Here is a 19748-nt window from a genome sequence, read left to right as displayed (position 1 = left end):
ATCTGGAAATTCAAGTAAATAACATACAAGTGTTCCGCTTTATCCACTGCGCTTGTTATATCCTCAAAGATCTCCAGTAAATTTGTCAAACAGGACCTGCCTTTGCTGAATCCATGCTACGTCTTTCCAGCTGCGTCGTTATTTCTTCTTTAACGATAGCTTCAAGCATTTTCTCAATTACAGGTGTTAAACTAACTGCCCTATAGTTAGCTACCTTTTGCCTACATTCCCTTTGAATGATGGAGTAATATTCGCCTTCGTCAAATCCGTCGGGACCTGCCAGAGTCCAGACATTTTGCTAACATATGACCAAGCCTTCAAATATAACCCCTGACATTTCTTTCAGTATCCTGAGATGCATTCCATCAGAACCAGGGGACTTGTCTATGTTTAGGCCGGCAAGCTGGCTCTGCACTACCTCTTTCGTGATAGTCATTGTACCCAGGTTCTCACCTTCCATCGCATCCATATCATCTCTCTTGGCATGTTAGACATGTCCTCCTGTCAAAGTCCGATCCGGAACCGCGTTCGGGTTTTGATCCGGTCCGGGGGCTCCGGACTCAGGGTCCTGCAGTTGTCCCTCCCATCACCCGTGATCCAGTTAGGACCCTTCTGGCTCAAGGAGGCACACCTGTTACACATTGAACTGCAGGAGTTTATAAAGGGCTTTGGGACTGGGACCAGACGGATGGTCGTTTTGTTCTGTTTCCTGTTTCTCTTCCGGCTCCGAACTCGTCTCTGCATTTTGTTACCCTGCCCGGGACCAGACCTATTCTTCATCATGCTTCTCTGCCCGTACCAGCATTTCCAGGTTGGTTCCCTCTCCCAACTTTCTTCCCATGCGCTGGTCCCGCTTCCCCACTTGGTTTTGTTTCTCGCGCGGTCGCGCTGTCTACCGGCCGTTTCCGACTTTCCCGTTGCCATGGCTGTTGTGTTGGTCGACATGGCCCTATGCCCGTTCCTACCCCTAGCCCCTGTCGGCACGTCAGGCCGACCTGCCTCGGCCCGGCAGTGGTTCTGCCTGCTCCTATCCCTTGCCTCCGTCGGGCGGCTCCGGACGACGGGCCGTGGCCCGACGGGTGTTCTGTCTGTTCCTATCCCTTACCTCCGTCGGATGGATCCGGAAGACCCGCCGTAGCCCGGCGGGGGTTCTGCCCCCTTCTTTTCTTCCGCCCGAACTCTGGCGGAGTGCCTGCAACCGCCTAGGGGTCCCCGTCGTGCCCAGGCCTCCGGTATTTCCGCCTTGGAGGTGCCCCTACCCGTGATACATGCGGCCCGCCCAGGGAGGGCTCTCCACTAGCCTATCGCCACCTAGATCTGTCTGTCTGCCTGCCTTCCTTAACCCCGAGGACCTGCCTGCCTGAACCTCGGGGACGTGTTTGCCTGCCTGAACCCGGGGACCTGTTTGCCTGCCTGAACCCGGGGACCTATCTACCTGCCTGCCTGAACCCCGGGGACCTGTTTGCCTGCCTGAACCCGGGGACCTATCTACCTGCCTGCCTGAACCCCGGTGACGTGTTTGCCTGCCTGAACCCCGGGGACCTGTTTGCCTGCCTGAACCTCGGGGACCTATCTACCTGCCTGCCTGAACCTCGGGGACCTATCTACCTGCCTGCCTGAACCCCGGGGACGTGTTTGCCTGCCTGAACCCCGGGGACCTGTTTGCCTGCCTGAACCTCGGGGACCTATCTACCTGCCTGCCTGAACCTCGGGGACCTATCTACCTGCCTGCCTGAACCTCGGGGACCTGTTTGCCTGCCTGAACCCGGGGACCTATCTACCTGCCTGCCTGAACCCGGGGACCTATCTACCTGCCTGCCTGAACCCGGGGACATGTCTGGTTGCCTGCTTGAACTCCGGGGAGCGGTCTGCCTGCCTGAACCCCTGGGATCAATCTGCCAGCCTGCGTGAACCCCGAGGACCTACCTGCCTGAACCCCGAGGACCTGCCTGCCTAAACCCCGAGGACCTGTCTGCTTGCCTGCCTGATTCCCAGGAGCCTGCCTACCAGACTTCGAACTTCGGGAGCCGCTCCGCTCGCCTACCTGAACATTGGGAGCCGCTTCGCTCCGCCTGCCTGAACAATATCTGCCTGAACCCCAGCTGCCCTTAATTGCGATGTCAACCCCATCCTGTCCTCCCCCTAGTACTTTAGTGCCTGCGTCCTGCGTTTGGTTCCATCCGGCCCCTCATGACAGAACGAGCACCCCACGCATGGACCCAGCGGCACATGCACTGGAGGCTATTTCCCTTTACCCTGGGGTCCTCTCTGCTTTGGATACCCCCCCCCCACCCACCCGTACCGTCCCTGGCCCTCCAGCCGCGCTTTGGTCGCCAGGCGGCTCCCTTAGAAGTGGGGGAGGGAACAGTCAGGGTCCGATACGGAACCGCGTTCCGGCTTTTGATCCGATACGTGGGCTCCGAACTCCGGGTCCAGCAGTTGTCCCTCCCGTCACCCGTGATCAAGTTAGGACCCTCCCGGTTCAAGGAGACACACCTGTAACTCATTGAGCTGCAGGTGTTTATAAGGGGCCTTGGGACTGGGACCAGACTAGTGTTCATTTTTGTTCTGTTTCCTGTTTCTGCGCCGGCTCCGAAGTCGTCTCTGCATTCTGTTACCCTGTCCGGTCTCAGACCTATTCTTCATCATGATTCTCTGCCCATACCAGTATTGCCAGGTTGGCCCGCTCTCCCACCTTTCTTCCCATGCGCTTGTCCCGCTTCTCCGCTCGGTTTTGTTTTTCGCGCGGTCACGCTGTCTGCCGGCCGTTTCCGAATTTCCCGTTGTCATGTCTGTTGTGTTGATCGACCTGGACCTATGCCCGTTCCTACCCCTTGCCCCTGTCGGGATCGTCTGGCCTACCTGCTTCGGCCCGGCAGTGGTTCTGCCTGCTCCTATCCCTTACCTCTGTCGGGTACGTTTGGCCGACGCGCCGGGGCCCGGCAATGGTTCTGCCTGTTCCTATCCCTTGCTTCCGTCGGGCGACTCCGGCCGATGGGACGTGGCACCGCGGAGGGTCTGCCTTTCCTATCCCTTGCCTCCGTAGGGCGGATCCGGCCGACCCGCCGTGGCCCGGCGGCGGTTCTGCCTGTTCCTATCCCTTGCCTCCGTCTGGCGACTCCGGCCGATGGGCCGTGGCCCGGCGGGGGTTCTGCCCCCTCCTTCTCTTCCGCCCGAACTCTGGGATAGTGCCCGCAACCGCCTAGGGGTCCGCGTCATGCTCAGGCCTCAGGTGTTTCCTCCTGGGAGGCGCCCCTATCGTGATACATGCGGCCCGCCCAGGGAAGGCTCTCCTCTAGCCTATCGCCACCTAGATCTGTCTGTCTGCCTGCCTGAACCTCGGGGACCTATCTACCTGCCTGCCTGAACCCCAAGGAACTGGCTGCCTAAACCTCGGGGACATGTCTGTCTGCCTGAACACCGGGGACATGTCTGCCATCCTGCTTGAACCCCGAGGACCTGGTTGCCTGAACCCGGGGACCTGTCTGCTTGCCTGCCTGTATCCCTGGAGCCTGCCTACCGGACTTCGAACATCGGGAGTTGCTCCGCTCAGCCTGCCTGAACTTCGGAAGCCGATCTGCTCCGCCTGCCTAAATTCTATCTGCCTGAACCCCAGCTACCCTTAAGTGCCATGGCATCCCCATCCTGTCCTCCCCCTTGTACGTCAGTGCCTTTCTCCTGTGTTTGGGTCCATCCGGCCCCTCATGACACGTCCACCGTGAAAACTGAAACAAAATAGTCTTTCAAAATCTCAGTTATTTCCTTATTATCCAATATCAATTCCCCCTTCTTGTCTCCCAAGGGAACCACGTTCACCTTAGCCATCCTTTCCCGGTTTGTATAATTATAAAAGTTTCGCGATCCGGTTTATATTTTGTGCGGTTATATTTTCATTGTGTGTTTCCCTTCCTTTAATTCTTGCTTAGTGGTTCTTTGCTGTTTTCCCTAAAGTTAAAGTCTTCCCTATCTTCGTGTTTCCCCTACTCTAGGCGACGTTGTACATACGAATATTTAGTCTAATGCCTTCTTTTATTTTCTGACTCATTCAAGACTCTCCCCGCCCTTACTGTCCTTGCCTTTAACTGGAATATACATTTGTCGAGTGCCGTGAAAACTTTCTTTGAAAATCTTCCACTGTTCCTGAACCCTCTCACCATATAGCCTGTGTTCCCAGTCTACACCAACCAAACTCTCCCTCATTCCATTGTAGTCTCCTTTGTTTAGGCATAATACACTGGTTGTAGATCAAACTATTGCACTCTCCATTTCTTTGACAAACACAATCATACTGTGATGAGTCTTTCCTAGAGGACCCTGAACTACAGGATCACAAGTTTTACCTGACTCCTTGCACAGAACCGGATGTAAGATAATACGTTCCATTGTAGGTTCAGTAACATGCTGTTCAAGAAAGCTGTCACCTGTCACTCTACGAATCTCCCCTCAAGACACCGTCTAGCAGCTTATTTCACCCAATCTATGTGCAAGTTAAAAGTCCCACATTATAACTGCGGTTCCATTCTTACATGCCTCAGATACTTCTTTGTTTATTGCTGTGCCACCGTAATGTTATTATTCAGCGGCAGATGGACAACTCCCACCAGAGACTGTTTGTTCCACTAATGTTCCTAATCTCTGCCCAGATTGATTCAACATTCTACTCCTTAGATCTTATATCGTCTCTCACTATCACCCTGATCTCATCTCTAATTAAAAACGCTACCCCATCTCCATTACCTTCCTGCCAAACCTTCTGTAGTACCTGATTTCCCTGGATATTTAATTCCTTAATCTTCTGCAGCTTGCAACTACGTTTCTGTGATGGCCTCTAAATCATACTGATTTGGAGTAAAAGTTTACTGATCTTGTTACGAATACTACCGGCATTCAAATAAAGTGCCTTTACAAACATTGCACTTTTAAAATCTTGTAATCTTTTACTCTTTTCCACTTGAGTTTTCTTCACGCCACTACTACTTTTCTCTTTTTGGTTTTTCGCTTTTACTTTATCCAAATATTTCTTTTTTAGTTTACCTTACTTCTCCAGTCTGTCGAACCCACCCCTACTATTTGTTTAAAACCCTATCCACAGCGCTAGTTATGCGTTTCGCTAAGAATTCATGTCTCATCACGGTTCAGCTGGAGCCCGTCGGATTCCTTCCCGAAAAGTGAGTGCCAATTCCCCATGAATTCAAACGTACTTCTCCCACGCCAATGCTTGAGCCACGCATTTAACTCTCGAACCTTCTTGACCTCCTGTCAGTAAGGATTTCTTTCCGTACCTTTAGTGGGAACATCTCTAAATTTCATGCCAAATTTTAATGTATTAAAGCAGTAGTTAAGACAAGGGTCAGTTTTAATCGTAGCAAGCAGTACATAATCAGGGATGGGAGTACAGATTAACCGTTGTTCATTATTACCGATTGGTCTGAGACTGAGGGAGCTCTCAGTGAGGCTTTGGATGGAGACATCCGGGAATATGACAAATGCTCATGCGGCCAATCGATGGCGCCGTGAATCAATTGGACCTCCTGCTTTCTTTCGAGTGTGCAAGTTTTCGTCTCGGCAGGTCCGGTTTGTCTCTCTCGCATTGTAAGTTGCTCAGCTTGTGCCGTTACTAACACTTCAAAACATTTAATCATACTACTCCGTTGCTGTTCTTGCTCCGCACATACCAAACAAGGTCTAAATCTGTCGTTGTTCACGGAGGATAATATTTACTCTGCCTTTCCAGATCACTTAGTATCAATCGCCAGCTGTGCGTAGATCTGTAAGGGAATGGCATGAGATTGGTTACTGTATCAGTCCCCACCCTGCACCATTCCTCGCCAGGCTGTGTGTATGAGGAAATTTAATCACGCGTTAATTCCAAATCAAAGGGATGTGATATTATGGAGCAAAGTTTCATTCACCTTTAATTTCCCTGATTACAGCCAAACAACAAACGCAGGACCCTCTCGTCCAATACCAGACACTGCCCCTGTGACGTCCTTCCGATTTCAATATCATTTTTCAGTCCGTGCTCTGTGTAATCTTGTCCAGTCCTGGACCTAACAAATCCATAATATCTTAAGGCCCATGGACGTCCTGTTGTTCCTTAAATGCAGTGTCTTCCGGCCTTACATCTTCCATGTCTCCCTTCTCATCTAAAGCCACCAGCACCAATGTCCTTCCCTATCTACTATATGTAAATCCCTTCAGTCTCTGCACTGCTTAAGCACCTACACAGCAGCCTATTTGCGGATCCTCTCCCGCCGGTATACCACTCCGTGTGACCCCCTCCAGCCCCGAAACCTTATATCTGTGTAACCTACCTAACCCTTAAACAGTCTTCGATCTGGGTAATTCGTCCAAATCCTAAACCCCTTTATCAATGCCACACACTCCAACCTCTATCTCTCGCCGATCTGTAACTCTGTTAAGCTGTTTCCCTGCAATTGAAATCTCCTCAAATTCCCTCGCGAATTCCATTCCCTGTTGCATTCTTTCTCTTCTTCCGAAACTCCACTTCTCAAGATGTCTGCTCTCTGTTGTTGCGGACTAACGCCAACATTGTCAATGTTCGCTGCTGCGGAGCTGGACACCCGACCGCTCCTCGTTTAAAGACACCCCGCCGACCGGGAGGGACCAGCTACGTGTCACATGAATTAATAGTTTGGTGTTAGATTCTGTCTATTGTCGTATCTGGAATGTGTTTTAGAACAATGAATCCTACACTAAGGTATAAAAACAACAGGGTTGTTGTGGGTGACTTCAACTTTCCTAACAGAGAGGGATCTTCTTAAATAAGAGGTTTATACAGTGTAACATTTGTTTGCTGAATCCTAAATAGTTTCTATATCAATCTGCAGATGTTCCAACAAGAGGATGGGGCAAAATTGAACTGGAATTTGATAATCAGCCTGCCCAACCGACTGACTTTTAGTGGGAGAACATTTAGTGAACAGTGATCACAACATAGTTTTTTTCAGATAGCCGTACATAAGAATATTATAAACACCATTACATTCGAACAGGATAAATTAGTGAATATTAGACAGAAACTGGACAGCGTCAATTGGGAACAACTGTTTTGGCGCAAATTTCGAGACAGACAACGGATCCGGACCAGAAGGAAAGGCAATCTTTTGGTTAAAAAAAAATAGATTAAATTCAAATATGTCTGACCAATGTTTTCGATGTAATCAAGAAATTGGTACCTTTTTACATTCTACTTGGTCTTGTTTTAAAATTCAACCATTTTGGATAAAGTTAAGACTTTTATTGGAACAAATTACTAGAGTACAACTCTCACATAGTCCACTATTATTTTTATTAGGAGACATTGAAGGGACAATACCGAAATTTAAATTGAACAAGTATCAGAAAAAAATTATAAAAATTGCATTGGCAGTATCCAAAAAAGTTATCACAGTTAGTTGGAAATCTGATTTATATTTAACTAGGGATCGTTGGAATAATGAAATACATAGTTGTATCCCACTTGAAAAAATTACGTATAATTTCAGAAAAGAATATGATATATTTCTGAAAATTTGGCTCCCATACTTACAAAAGGTAGGATTAAATACATAGGTCCTTTGAAGATAAAATTATAGTAATTGGGGAAAGTAAAAAATAAATATCAAAATTATTTTGAACTCCATGGAGCATGTGGGGATCCTCCGATATCCAGGCAATCTTTCTCTTCTTTTTTTTTCTTTAGGTAAGGATTAAGGGGGGAGGGTTAAGTGGGGGGGGGAGAGTTAATATTATCTTTCTTACTATTTTACTATTACAATTATTCTTTGTAATTTCTAAAATTTAATAAATAAAAAATAAATAAAATAAAAATGTTTGCAAAGCTAAAACATCAAACAGAGCCCTTTAGAATTATAAAGAAGCTGGAAACTAACTCGAAGCGATTAGGAAGGCCAGAAATGACCATGAAAGGTCATTGGCAAGTAGGATTAAAGAGAATCCCAGGACTTTCTATTGATACATCAAGAGCAAGATGATAATTAGCAGCGGGTAGGACAACTGAATGATAAATTAGGGAACATGTGCATGGAAGTGAAAAATGTTGTCGAGTGCTTAACATCAGTATTTACCAAGAACACATATGGTGAAGGTGGCGAGATCAGTGTGGAGGGTACGAATTTGCTTGTGCATTATGAGATAAAGAATGAGGCAGTACTGGGTCTCTTAAGGAACGTTAAGTGGATGTTCTTGTGGGAATGACAGGGGCAACAGATGAGGACCAATATCTCAGTGGCATCTAGCCACAGGCGAGGTCTCTGAGAACTAGTAAGTAGCTAATGTTCCAGTATTTTTGAAAGGAAATGGGGATTATCTTGAGAATTTTAGACCAGTGAGATACCCGTCAGTGGTAGGGACGTTACTGGAAATAATTCTTAACGATCGGATTTATGAGCGTTTGGAAAACCTGTCTACATGCGGGGCAAGTGATGTCCTCCTAATTTGATTAAGATTTTAGAAGAAGTGACGATGGTGATGTCTTGTAGACAGAGCTATGGATATTGTCTACATAGAATATTGTAAGGCGTTTAACAAGGTTCCATATAGGAGGCTCAATCGATGATTAATATTGCATGGGTTCTATGATTTGGATTCAGAACTGGCTTGCCCATTGAAGACAGAGGGTACACGTCGAAGGGACTTATTCCAGCTGGGGATGGGGGGCTGTGTTCCACGTGGATCTGTATTGGGACCTCTGAGATACATGATATATATATATATATATAAATGACCTGGATGAAAATGTAAATTGGTGGATTAGTAAGTTTGCAGTTGTTAACAAAGTTATGGACAGTGTAAAAGGCAACCAACGGATACAGATCAGTGAGAAATGTTGCATTATAAAGGGTTGGTACACTATTAATGATAAGACCCTTAACACCAGTGACATATAGAGGGATTTTGGAGTTGACTTCATATATCTCTGAATTGCATTTTGATCGGCTTCATTATTGGATGGATGTTGAAGCTTTGGAAGGAGTGCAGAAGTAGTTTGTTGGGATGCTGTATGGAATAAAGAGCATCTGCCGTAAGGAGAGTTTGGCCCTGCATACGAATTCTTACGTTGTCAATAATCCCTCCCATTCTTCAAGCAATCTTTCTTATCCCCTACCATCAGGCAGGCGGTACCGGAGTATTAAAACAAGAGCTTTTAGGGTGGGAAACTGCTTCATCCCACAGGACATAAGACTACTAAACTCCCTGCCACCACCCATGACTCAGCACGTATGAAGTGTCATTGGCGTTATACTGTTTACCTTTGACTTGTGCCGTATGTTTTAGATTATTTGTTAAAATATTTGTGATTATTACGGCTGTATGACTTAATGTGTGGCGTGTAATTTGTATATACTGCGTTGTGCAACTTGGTCCGGACGAACGCTGTTTCATTTGGCGATATACATGTGTACGGGTGAATGACAAGAAACTGAACTTGAACATGAGCAAACTTGTTTTCTCTGGAACTTCTGAGACTGAGGGGCTATTTGTCAAAGATTTACATACTATGTCGCCAGTATCGCTTTTCCACATTGTTGAAACGTGGGCATTCGTTTAAGATAAACTGGGTTAATTTCAAAGGAGATGTGCGGGTCTATTTTTTAATACAGGGAGTGGGAGGAGCCCGGAATTCGATGCCCAAGGTGCTGGTGGAGGAAAATGCGATAGAGTCGTTCTAGAGACTTTACGATAGGAACATCGATGTGCTGGAAATTGAAGAAAATGGACATTCTTCAAGCGGAAGTATTTAGTGTTACATATTTGATTGCTAATTCAATTAGCTCAATGGGACATCGTAAGCTGAAAGACCTGTTCCCGTGTTGTGCTATTGTAAACGCAAAGCTATTACCTGCTTGTAAATGGCATCACTGGGTATAGGTGTGGAACCCAGTGTGGTATTCTACTGTTGTAGGCCATTCACTTCATGTTTCGACGCATTGTGCGCTCAGAGATGCTGTTCGGACACCATTGTCGTAACACGTGATGATTTAAGTTGCCTTCACCTTCCTGTCAGCTTGAACCAGCCTGCCCATTCTGCTTTAACCTTTCTCTATAACAAGAAGGTTTCGTCCACATCACTGCCTTTGTTGATTTTTTTTTATGTAAACCACCCTCATTAAGCACTACAGAATAGTGTGCCACAAAACGCCAGCGTATCGCATTAACGAGCAGGTTTACAGGTGTACTTGAAATTGTGTGCACTTACATCACGTTCTCGATCCTTTCGCCGGCTGGTGGTGCTTTTGCCTGCAGTTTCTCCTTTTACTGATTGAAAGAAATGTTTTAAAATTAGCTTTTTTTCGAAGAGAGAACTTCCGTTTGGCGAGAAGTTCAGGTCATGATTGGGTTAAGGCCAAAACCTCACCTGGTTTGCGTTCCTTTCGATACTTTCTAATAGCCACAGTGGTCGCCCCAACAGCAAGGAACACGAGGGTCGCCGCCAGACCAATTGAAAGCACATGACAGAGTTGGAGCTGCAGGCTGTCTGTAGGACATAGAATCGACTTTCATTTGAAAATAGTCTGCCGTTAGTTCCAATCTGCATTTGTTGGCCTGTGTGTTCTAATTACTCAACAGATTGAACATAAATTCAAGGTATTATCAGAATCAGAATCAGGGCATTTGTCGTGAGGCTTGCTGTGTTGCTGTGGCAGTATAATGATATACGCAATAATCAAAACTATAAATTACAATAGGAAGTATATGCATGTGTCTGGTTGTCTGTCCGTCTGCAAATTAAATAAATCGTGCAAAAAGAGAGGGAATAACGTGAGGTAGTATACATGGGTTAATTGTCCATTCGAATATCTGATGGCGGACGGGAAGAAGCTGATCCTAAAACTTTTCAGACTTATAGTTCCATCTTGAGAGAAGCAATGCGTAGAGGGCATGTCCTGGGTGATGGGGTCCATAATGATAGATGCCCCTCTTTGAAGCATGGCGTTTTGCAAGTGTCCTGGATACTAAGGATACTGTACGGCATGTTGGAGCTAGCTGAGATTACAATTGATATATTTAAAGAGGAGATTGATGGTTTCTCGAGTAGAAAGACCGTCGGAAGTTTTGGGAAAGGCAGGAGAATAGGTTCGAGGGCGACAGTGAAGCAGCGACGATGGAATAGCGGAGCAGACTCGATGAGCTAAATAATACAACGTCTTGTAGTCTTATGCTCTAATCTCTCATTCCTTCTGAAAATACTGACCTTAGATCTCTACAACAGTCTATCCAAATGGCTCTCTACTCGTCACAGGAATTGGACGTTCGGCCCAACAACCCCATACTGTTACTTGGGCTTCCGGTGGCATTTAAATGTTTTTTCAACTTCTGCTCTAGTCTGATACTGGGTTAATACCAATATCATTAATGGTCTTTACTGCAGCACTTTTTTCAAGGTTGAGGAGTGCGGTCTCTGATTACCCTTCGCTTGCTGGCCAACGTCATTCGCTGTTTGTCGCTCTGTCTCGGATATGTTCGCTCTATTCTATTGTAAAGGTAGCTCGTTACTCTAAGGAGACGATTTCGATCCAGTTCTAGAATGTCCCCCCTGTGAAGTGTGCACGCTTCCGCGTGATCATGTGACATTCCACCAGATATTCCCGCTGCCTCACAGCAATGAAGGCGTCGCTGGTAACTATGTGGCAACAAAGAATCAAAGAAAGTATGATTTCCCTTTCTGTGCGGCAAGGCTAAAGGGGATACAAAGGTCAGACATCAGGGACGGTGTGTCTCAAGTCCTGTCTCGGTCAATAACAAACACGAGATTAAGGACTGTAAGAGCCTGAGGGAATGTCATAGACAATGATCTGATTGGTCACTTTCCTTTTCAAGCTTTGTATCTGGGTCTAATTTGGAATGCAATAAATCTTGGAAGATTATAGCAATTAGTATCAGGTTTATTGTCATTACATAAACCGAGATGCTGTGAAAAGTTTGCCATCCAGTCAGATCATATCGCACATAAAACACAGAGTAGCACAAAAGGAGAAAATGAGGAATAATGTATTGCAGTTACAAAGAAAGCGCAGTGTAGGTGAATAACAAGATGCAAATGCCATGACGACTAGCTTTTGAGATGAATAGATCAGAGAACGGAAAACCGTACAACACAGTACAAGTATAATGATGATGTACCGACCTTTTCACTCAAAGATCAGTCTATTCCTTACCTTCTACATTTTCCTCCATTTTCCTTTTATCCATGTACCTATCTAAATCGTGTAAGAACTCTGTTCAAAGGGACCATAGAAATATACGTCGGGGCCAGAGCGATTTGAGTTTGAAATTTACTAACTTCTGAGATTATAGCAAATATGATAGGTAAATGCGCATGTTCAGAGGTGTTCGATCGGTCACAGCTAAGCGCGCCCGACGCTGGGAAGCAGTATATTGGCCTGGAGAGGGGAATGGTTAACCGACAGAGTCGGCGGTGAATAGGTCATTTTCGGGACCGAACTACTTATGTCTTACTACTTACTACTTAAGGGAAAGAGTTTCACTCGGAGAGAGGTGAAAGTTTCCATGATCGGTGGCGAGGGGGCAGAAGCTCTGCTCACATTACCGCAGTGTTTGAATGCGGCAGTAGAGCCGTTAGGGCCACGGAGACAGCGCTATAGAGCGGGATAACTCGATGCTAGGCATAAACACAAAGGGCCGAATGGCCTCGCGTCATAAAGCTAATGGGAATAGCTAGTTTGTACGATACCTTTCTGAGCGGAAACACTGTCACTGACCAGCTGTCCAGCGGCGCAAGAGCAGACGGCGCCGCTACGCCAACTTTCCGCCGGGATCTGGAAACGACTTCTAACGCTGTAGCCTCCGTCCGGATCAAATATCAGGGGATCAACGCGACCTTCTGTGGTATTTCCAGATATGTTCCAGCGGATGCTCAGCGAGTGGGAAGACACGCCTCTCACCAAACACATCAACGTCACCAGTTGCATTTGGGCAATTTGATCCGCTTGCGGCGCTAACAGGAATATGGTGGGAGGCTGTGCTGAATGCGGAAAACACAACAACACTGTATTAATTGGATGGCCAACTTTAATCACCGTTTCAAAAACAGGCTATTCTGGCCATCTTCCCCGGGGTATCAAGTACATATCTATGCTAATCCTAGTTTATAAGGCCCTCTGTCTGTGATAGTTCGCCTTCAAAACTAAGCGAGTAGCTGCATCGCTCCCCTCAGGGAGTGAGATCCCATCGCCACTCGGAGAGAGTCACCCTTCTTCAAGCCTTTTCTAAATTTCCTACCCCTCCTTTATATAGGATTATCGATACATTTACCAGAGCCTCGGCAGCAGAGCGTTTAGCGAAACGCTATTATACATCGAGGCGGAGTTTGGAGTTCAACCCCGGCTTCCATTGTAAGGAGTTTGTCGCCCAGAAAAGCAAATTTCTCGTGGTAAGGTAGGTTTACTCCGGATGCTCCGGTTTCCTGGCTCTGTCGAAAATCGTACCGGTCAGTAGGTTAATTCGTCATTGTATATTGCCCCGTGTTTAGGCTCAGCTGATGTTTCACACTTCTATCATCTTACCCTCTCCGCCCCAAGAAAAACAAAGCAACGTTACAGCCGCTCCTCGCAAACGAAACGACATCGTTGTGATAGAGACACACAGCGGGGAAGCAGACAAAATGGATCATCATCTCGACCAGTGGGCACCAATCAACATTAATCCCATCTTCCAACACTTAGCAAAGATCCTTCTCTCTAAGTAATCACTGAACACATCTAGACACCTCTTAGATGCTGTCAGCAAATCTGCAACCATTCTATGATGGTTGATCCTCTTCAGCTCCCCACGAAAATCTTCTATCTTATAATAAATTTCTGCTCTTTTGTTTGTCTACCTCAAATGTGTGGAAGGGCCTCACGCTGTGTACTTCGTGTCTATAACCTCCCTGCCTCTCAATTCAATAACCTGACTAATGAAAGGCCAATATCCATTTCCCTTCATAATCACAGTATGTACGTGAGATGCCACCTTAAATAATCACTGGATTTGTAATCCAGGGTCTTTCTCTCCCTCAACCTCTATGTTTCTCATGTACTTTCCTCATTAATCCTTCCAAAACGCATTCACTCGCGCTGTTCCGGGTTAACATTTATAATGCATTTCATCAACACTTCAGTAACACCCCTTGGACAAAGACTAACTTTCACACTATCGGTACTATCCACTATTTCTCCCTTCTTTGTATTCTCCACAAATTTGCTGATCTTGCTTCTGAAATCAGAATCTATACTATTCAAAAATATTTCAAAGAGCCAAGGTTCCACCAACTATTCTTGGAGGACACCGCTAGTAACAGGCATCCAACCTTCCCTTGCCCTTGTTGCCATTCTAATGTGGAATCGTTTGCCAAATTGCCCTGGCTCATGTCTATGTGGGACCTTGTCAGAGGCGTCTCTGAAGTGCATGTAAAACATACACTGATTGTACTTTCTATATCATAGACTTGGCCACCTCTTTAAGAATTGCGATTCGGATTTCTCAGACATGATAAGCTACTGACACAGCCAGCTTGGCTGTCTCTGATTAGACCTTGTCACTCCAAGATGTTAATAATCCTGTTCCTCGAAATTCAGTCTTTTAAGATCCCTACCACTCATAGGTCTATTTTTGCCAGTCTTTTCCCTGGTACTCCAACTGCTACCTTCCTGGAGCCTCACATGTACCGCGCGTACATTTGCAATACCTCACTTAAAGACCCAGCAATCTCACACTTTGCTTACCACAAATGCCTAGGATAGATCCGGTGATTTTTGACATTTAATGCCGCTGTGTCTTCAAACGCTTGTTCTTCAGTTATTGAGATTTACACCAAAAGTTCACCTTTTCCTTCACTGAAGCCTCCATCTACGAGGTGCGCCACGTTTGTGAATTTTGATGAAACGTGCTCTGATAGGACCATTCCAATACCTTCTGCCCCCAAAGACAGATTCGTCCGTTGCTGGTAATGGGCTTTAATATTTCCTTGGATGATCTTTCGCCCTTAATACACTTTTATGTGGCTTGCAGATAAACTCTTATCTACTTGCCATTGATATTTTGTGACTTTAATTAATCTGCCTTTTTTGATACCAGGAAGGGCTTCGATAGTCTTTAACTTTCTATACATAACATGCGTTTCATTTTTTTTTAATCTTTGTCCATCCTCAAAAACCTTGTCGCACATAGCTCTCTGAGATTATGACATCTTCCTTTTACCCTTACAAAAGCATGTTGGCCCTGAGTTTTTCCTATTTCTTCCATACACATAGGGGCTTACCGGCAAGCGGGTGCTCCAATTGAACTCTATCCTGCTCCTGTCTAATATTAACAAGCATGGATTTGCCCAGTCTAAGAGGTTTATTTCTGTTTCATGCGAACTTTTATTTTCTATAACCACTTGAAATATGTGCAGTCACGACTACTATTTCAAAACCGCTCCCCAGCTGACTATTTTTCAAAATGACGAGCCAGAAGGTGTTGCATCTGTTGAATTCATTGCTGCAGGGGGCTATGCAGTCCAATGCTTAAAGCCGAGGTTGATAGGATCTTAATTAGTAAGAGTGTCAAAGGCTACGTGGAGAAGGCAAAAGAAAGGGATCGAGAGGGAAAATACATCTGCCATGAAACTGATGAGATAATTGATGATCTTATCACAAACTTCATTCACTTAGATCCGACCTGAGCCTTTTATGATGAGCATTAAATATTCGAGAATTTCGAGGACGCAAAACTGTTGAATCCTCTCTGTATCCTCTCCAGCGCAATCGTGCCCTTGCTCCAATTAACGCATTGGCTCCAATTTTAACAGACGACTCCAATTTTGGTTTGATTAATGTGTTATACAGTTTGAATATACCCTCTTCCTTGCTCTTAGATTCTATTCCGCGGCAACTGAAGACAAGTATTTGGTATGTTTGCTTCACCACCTTGTCTCCAAGTCTCCTTTGCTACTGCTGTTCATTATATCTGTTGCCGAGCTTCCAAAACACTTCGCCTCAATTTTCCCAGATTTAAACTTAATCTGCAATTGTCCTGACCACCTTTAGGGGTGGCATGGTAGCGTAGCGGTTATGGAAACGCTTTCCTGGGCCAAATGTAAGACTATGTTTCAATCTACGTCGGTACCTGTAAGGGGTTAGTAAGAAACGCGTAGATTTTCTCCTAGTGTTCCGATTTCCTCCCACATTCTAAAGACGTGAAAATTAACTCGTAATTGAAAGAGACTGATGCCGTGCTGTATCTCTAAATTAAACTGAATTAACCTCATCAGTGGCTCCGTTGCTCAAATCTAATCTCCGCACTACCAACAGCATCACAAATTCCCGTCAAATTCCCGTCTCAATTATACCCTCTGCGTACACTATATGGCAAAACGCCACCATATACAGTCCTCAACCCGGCCACGAAAGGAGTAGGGTTGGGCATGGTGTTCGTAACCCCATCCCGTAAAACTTCAGTGCGACCGTAACTCAAACAGAATTTCCCCGGGAGAAGAGGGACCTCCGGAAATGGGCTACATTCTGGGACAATTTGAAAGTGGCCCATGACAGAGTGCGTTGGCGAACTGCTTTCAGCTCCTACGCCCAGTAGGGGTCATGAACATTTAAAAAGGGTCCCGGGATCAGCAGAAATGCTGAACTTGTTTCTGCGGGTTACCTGAGACAACTAGATTGGATCCATTGCCGAACTCGCCATAGAGCTGGAGTGCGCAGAAGTAGATCCCGGAATCACTTTGCTGGACGTTTTCAATCTCCAGGGAGTAAGTGGCCGATTTTTCGTCCACCAGCCCCGAGAACCTCCCCTGCGCTTTCAGGAATTTGCCCACCGTATAAACGAACTGCAGATGCCTTTGGTCGCTCCGTTTATACCAGTTTATAGAAGCAAGCACACCAAGGTCCCGGCTACAATTCAGGATGGCTCGATCTCCGACACGGATGGTCTGAATCGGCGGAGACTGAAACAAGGCGGCCTGAGACACAGAAACTGAGAGAAGGAAGATTTGATCACAGAGTGGTTTTCTCACAGCGACTTTGTCCGCGCGCCATCTTTTTACGAATTGAGTCTGTGGAACACAGAACGAGCAGCATGCTCAGTCTCTACAGTTAATTGTTTTACCGGCTGCTCTACTCTCATAATTGTATCTAAATCCGCTTCTTAAAACTCCGTTGGAAATCCTTCCAGTTACTTCATTCCCTGGTGGGGAGGGAATTAATTTACCGCACCTTCTCTCCAGCGTAATCTAACTTGCTAATTCTACCTTCTACTTTCTCCGATTTCCATATCGGTGGTTAAACAAAAATATCGACATAGAATATAGAACAGTACAGCAGAGTAACGGGCCCTTTTGTGCTGAACCAATTCAATTAATAACCAAGTGGCCATCTAATCTCTTCTGTCGACACAACGTCCACTTTCCTCGCATCAATGCGCCTATCTAAACGTATGATAAAAATCCCCAATGTGTCTGCCTCTAACACCTCCCCAGCGTATTCCAGGCACCACCATTATCTGCCCTTCACATCTCATTCGAAACTACACCATTTCAACTTAAATGCATGCCCTCCGTATTAGAATCCACTTATTTATTCTACCAAATCCCTTCAGTTAGTTAACGATCAGCATTCCCTCTAAACCAGCTGCCCAAGCTCTTCTTTTCTCGAAGCTCGGGTCGCTCACCTTGCACTAAAAAAGAGAGCGTGAAGACCGCGTAGCATCTCATTGTTCGTGACCGAGTTAAACTCCGGGTGTTAATCGCAGACGCATGTTCATGGGTTTGTGAATTTGACGCAAGCGAGGGGGCGAGATCATTTGTAATTGATGAGAATAAAATGTAATGCTAATTAGTAAATGTTTGGTTGTATTGGAAAAAGGTAGAGGCGTTCTGCGGTTTTCCTGTTTACGCGGGGCCAGGTACAAGCAGATGAAACACGGTTTGCAAACACATAAAAAATATACACGCTTACTCGCGTTAGTCAGACCACACTCGAAGCACTCATAGTGCTATCTCTGATGTGTGAGACTATAGACAGGAATCTGGTTAGGTTTATCATGAAGTCTTAATTAGGACAGGAAGTCTTCCTCCAGAGAAGTACATACAGTTGGGTGGACGGTGCTATCTTGTGGTTAATTTTTAAACTAGAAGTGTTTGATGAAATTGTTTAACGATGTTTCCATGTAGCGATGGTTGTGTTGGAGGCGGGCGAAGACGTTTCTAAAATGGTTCACGCCTCCTGCGTTCCAAAGCTGTTTAAAACACAATGGTGTGTTTTTCTAATCGATGTTGCAGCATTGAAAAGACACCGACCAATATTTACACAGAAAGCTCCCATAAACCGTCCACGTAATGGTGTCTGGTCTGGATTGATAGACATTGGCTCCAGGATCGGAAAGAGCTCACTTTCTCTTGTTTTTAGTGGATTGGTAATGAACAGACCGGCTTCAGTTTAACTTCTCGCCTGAAGACCGCACGGTGGGCAGCGCGGCTCGTTTTCACTCGGGATTCCTTCTGGATATTTCCACAGAAGTTGAAGTTAAAGAGTAGTTTTGTAGGCAGGTTAAGCGGATGAGGTATGAAGCTAAATAAAGAGGAGGGTGGGGGTAGGAGGCTGGCATAGTGTGCGCTGACAATGACCAATGGGACCTGTACTGATGCGATGAAACGATCTCTCTGAATTTGACGTGAAAGAAAGATGTTTTCACTGTTCCTCCGTACAATAATAAACCAATTACACTGAGAGTTTGATTGCACTAAGTGGTTCTATTATATTGGACGAAAATCACATCATATACACACATAAACACTTGTATAAGCGCACACACACACGCACATATTCGTGATAGAGGTTTGTGACAAGTGGTGTCCCTCAGGGGCCTGTTAGAGGAGAAAAATATGGGTCATATTCCATTATTCCTTTCCACAGTTGCTTTCGAGCCTGCAGAGGTCGTCCAGTATTTTATGTCTGTTGTTGTGGATTTGCAGCATCTCCTGAACTTCTTCTATTTAGTTTTATTTGTCACCGTATTCAGCAAAATACATCGTGGGCCGAAGGGCATGTTCCTGTGTTTTTTTTTCTATGTTATGATTATTAAATATTTCCAGAGTTTTTGGGCTTTAGTTCCTGATCACAACGACCTCCTGCACAAAGGTCCTTTGTCCCCCGTTTTGTATCTTTGTTTACCTGGACTCGATCTCCAGAATCATTCCTGTCTGTTTCTCGGAAGCAACAGTGATATCATAGACTCAGACAGTGTTCAAAGCGGCCCTTTGGCCCAATGTCCATCCCATCTGGAAGCTTTTGACCCGTAGACCGCTAACCCTGTCCGATCCTTCTGATTTTAGTTAGCTTATAAACGTTGTTAATGTACGCGCCTTGACCTCAGTTTCTGGCAGCTCCTTTCAAATATTCACCACCCTTTGCATGAAAAGCAGCACCTGATTTTCCTCTCGCATCTGATCTTAAACCTTTGTGCTCTTCTTAGCGCCCTTTACCTGGAAGAAAGACGGCGTCTTTTCGCCTTGCCTTCGCTCTACGTGATCTTAAATTCCTGTCAAGTCACTTTTCAATTTCTAACATTCCAGAGAACAGTCCTAGTCTACTCAACCTACCCTTGCAACTCGAGCCCTCAAGTCAATGCAACGTACTTTTAAGCTCTTTCTAGTTCATACCGATTGAATTGGGCCAGGACTGTGCACTTGGCCATGACGCTAAATCCTATGCAGATCAACTGACAGTAAAATC

At 45.7% G+C, this 19748-nt stretch overlaps 1 protein-coding gene across 1 annotated transcript; it reads right to left on the bottom strand.

The window, feature by feature from the left end:
• Positions 1-5355: 5355 nt before the first annotated feature.
• On the bottom strand, positions 5356-17789 carry LOC132398868 (immunoglobulin alpha-2 heavy chain-like). Its single transcript, XM_059978701.1, has 6 exons — positions 17686-17789; positions 16666-16992; positions 12719-13009; positions 10382-10501; positions 10223-10281; positions 5356-5768 (listed from the first exon to the last, which is right to left on the bottom strand). The coding sequence occupies exons 1-6, from the start codon at positions 17726-17728 to the stop codon at positions 5736-5738; spliced, it is 873 nt and encodes a 290-aa protein (XP_059834684.1). The 5' UTR covers positions 17729-17789; the 3' UTR covers positions 5356-5735.
• Positions 17790-19748: the final 1959 nt, after the last annotated feature.

This window comes from Hypanus sabinus, chromosome 9 (genome assembly GCF_030144855.1).
Source record: "Hypanus sabinus isolate sHypSab1 chromosome 9, sHypSab1.hap1, whole genome shotgun sequence".
NCBI lineage: Eukaryota > Metazoa > Chordata > Chondrichthyes > Myliobatiformes > Dasyatidae > Hypanus > Hypanus sabinus.
Note: the sequence above shows the minus strand (reverse complement) of the source record. Positions and strands in the feature narration are given on the sequence as shown.

Bases quoted from the DNA above. Each gene is read 5' to 3' on its own strand.
- LOC132398868 (XM_059978701.1), bottom strand. From the start codon at position 17,728: ATGAGATGCTACGCGGTCTTCACGCTCTCTTTTTTAGTGCAAG. The intron at 13,010-16,665 runs GTAACCCGCAGA...TTCCGCATTCAG, and splicing joins ATCCAATCTAGTTGTCTCAG to CACAGCCTCCCACCATATTC. The intron at 10,502-12,718 runs GTATCGTACAAA...TATGTCCTACAG, and splicing joins CAGTGTTTCCGCTCAGAAAG to ACAGCCTGCAGCTCCAACTC.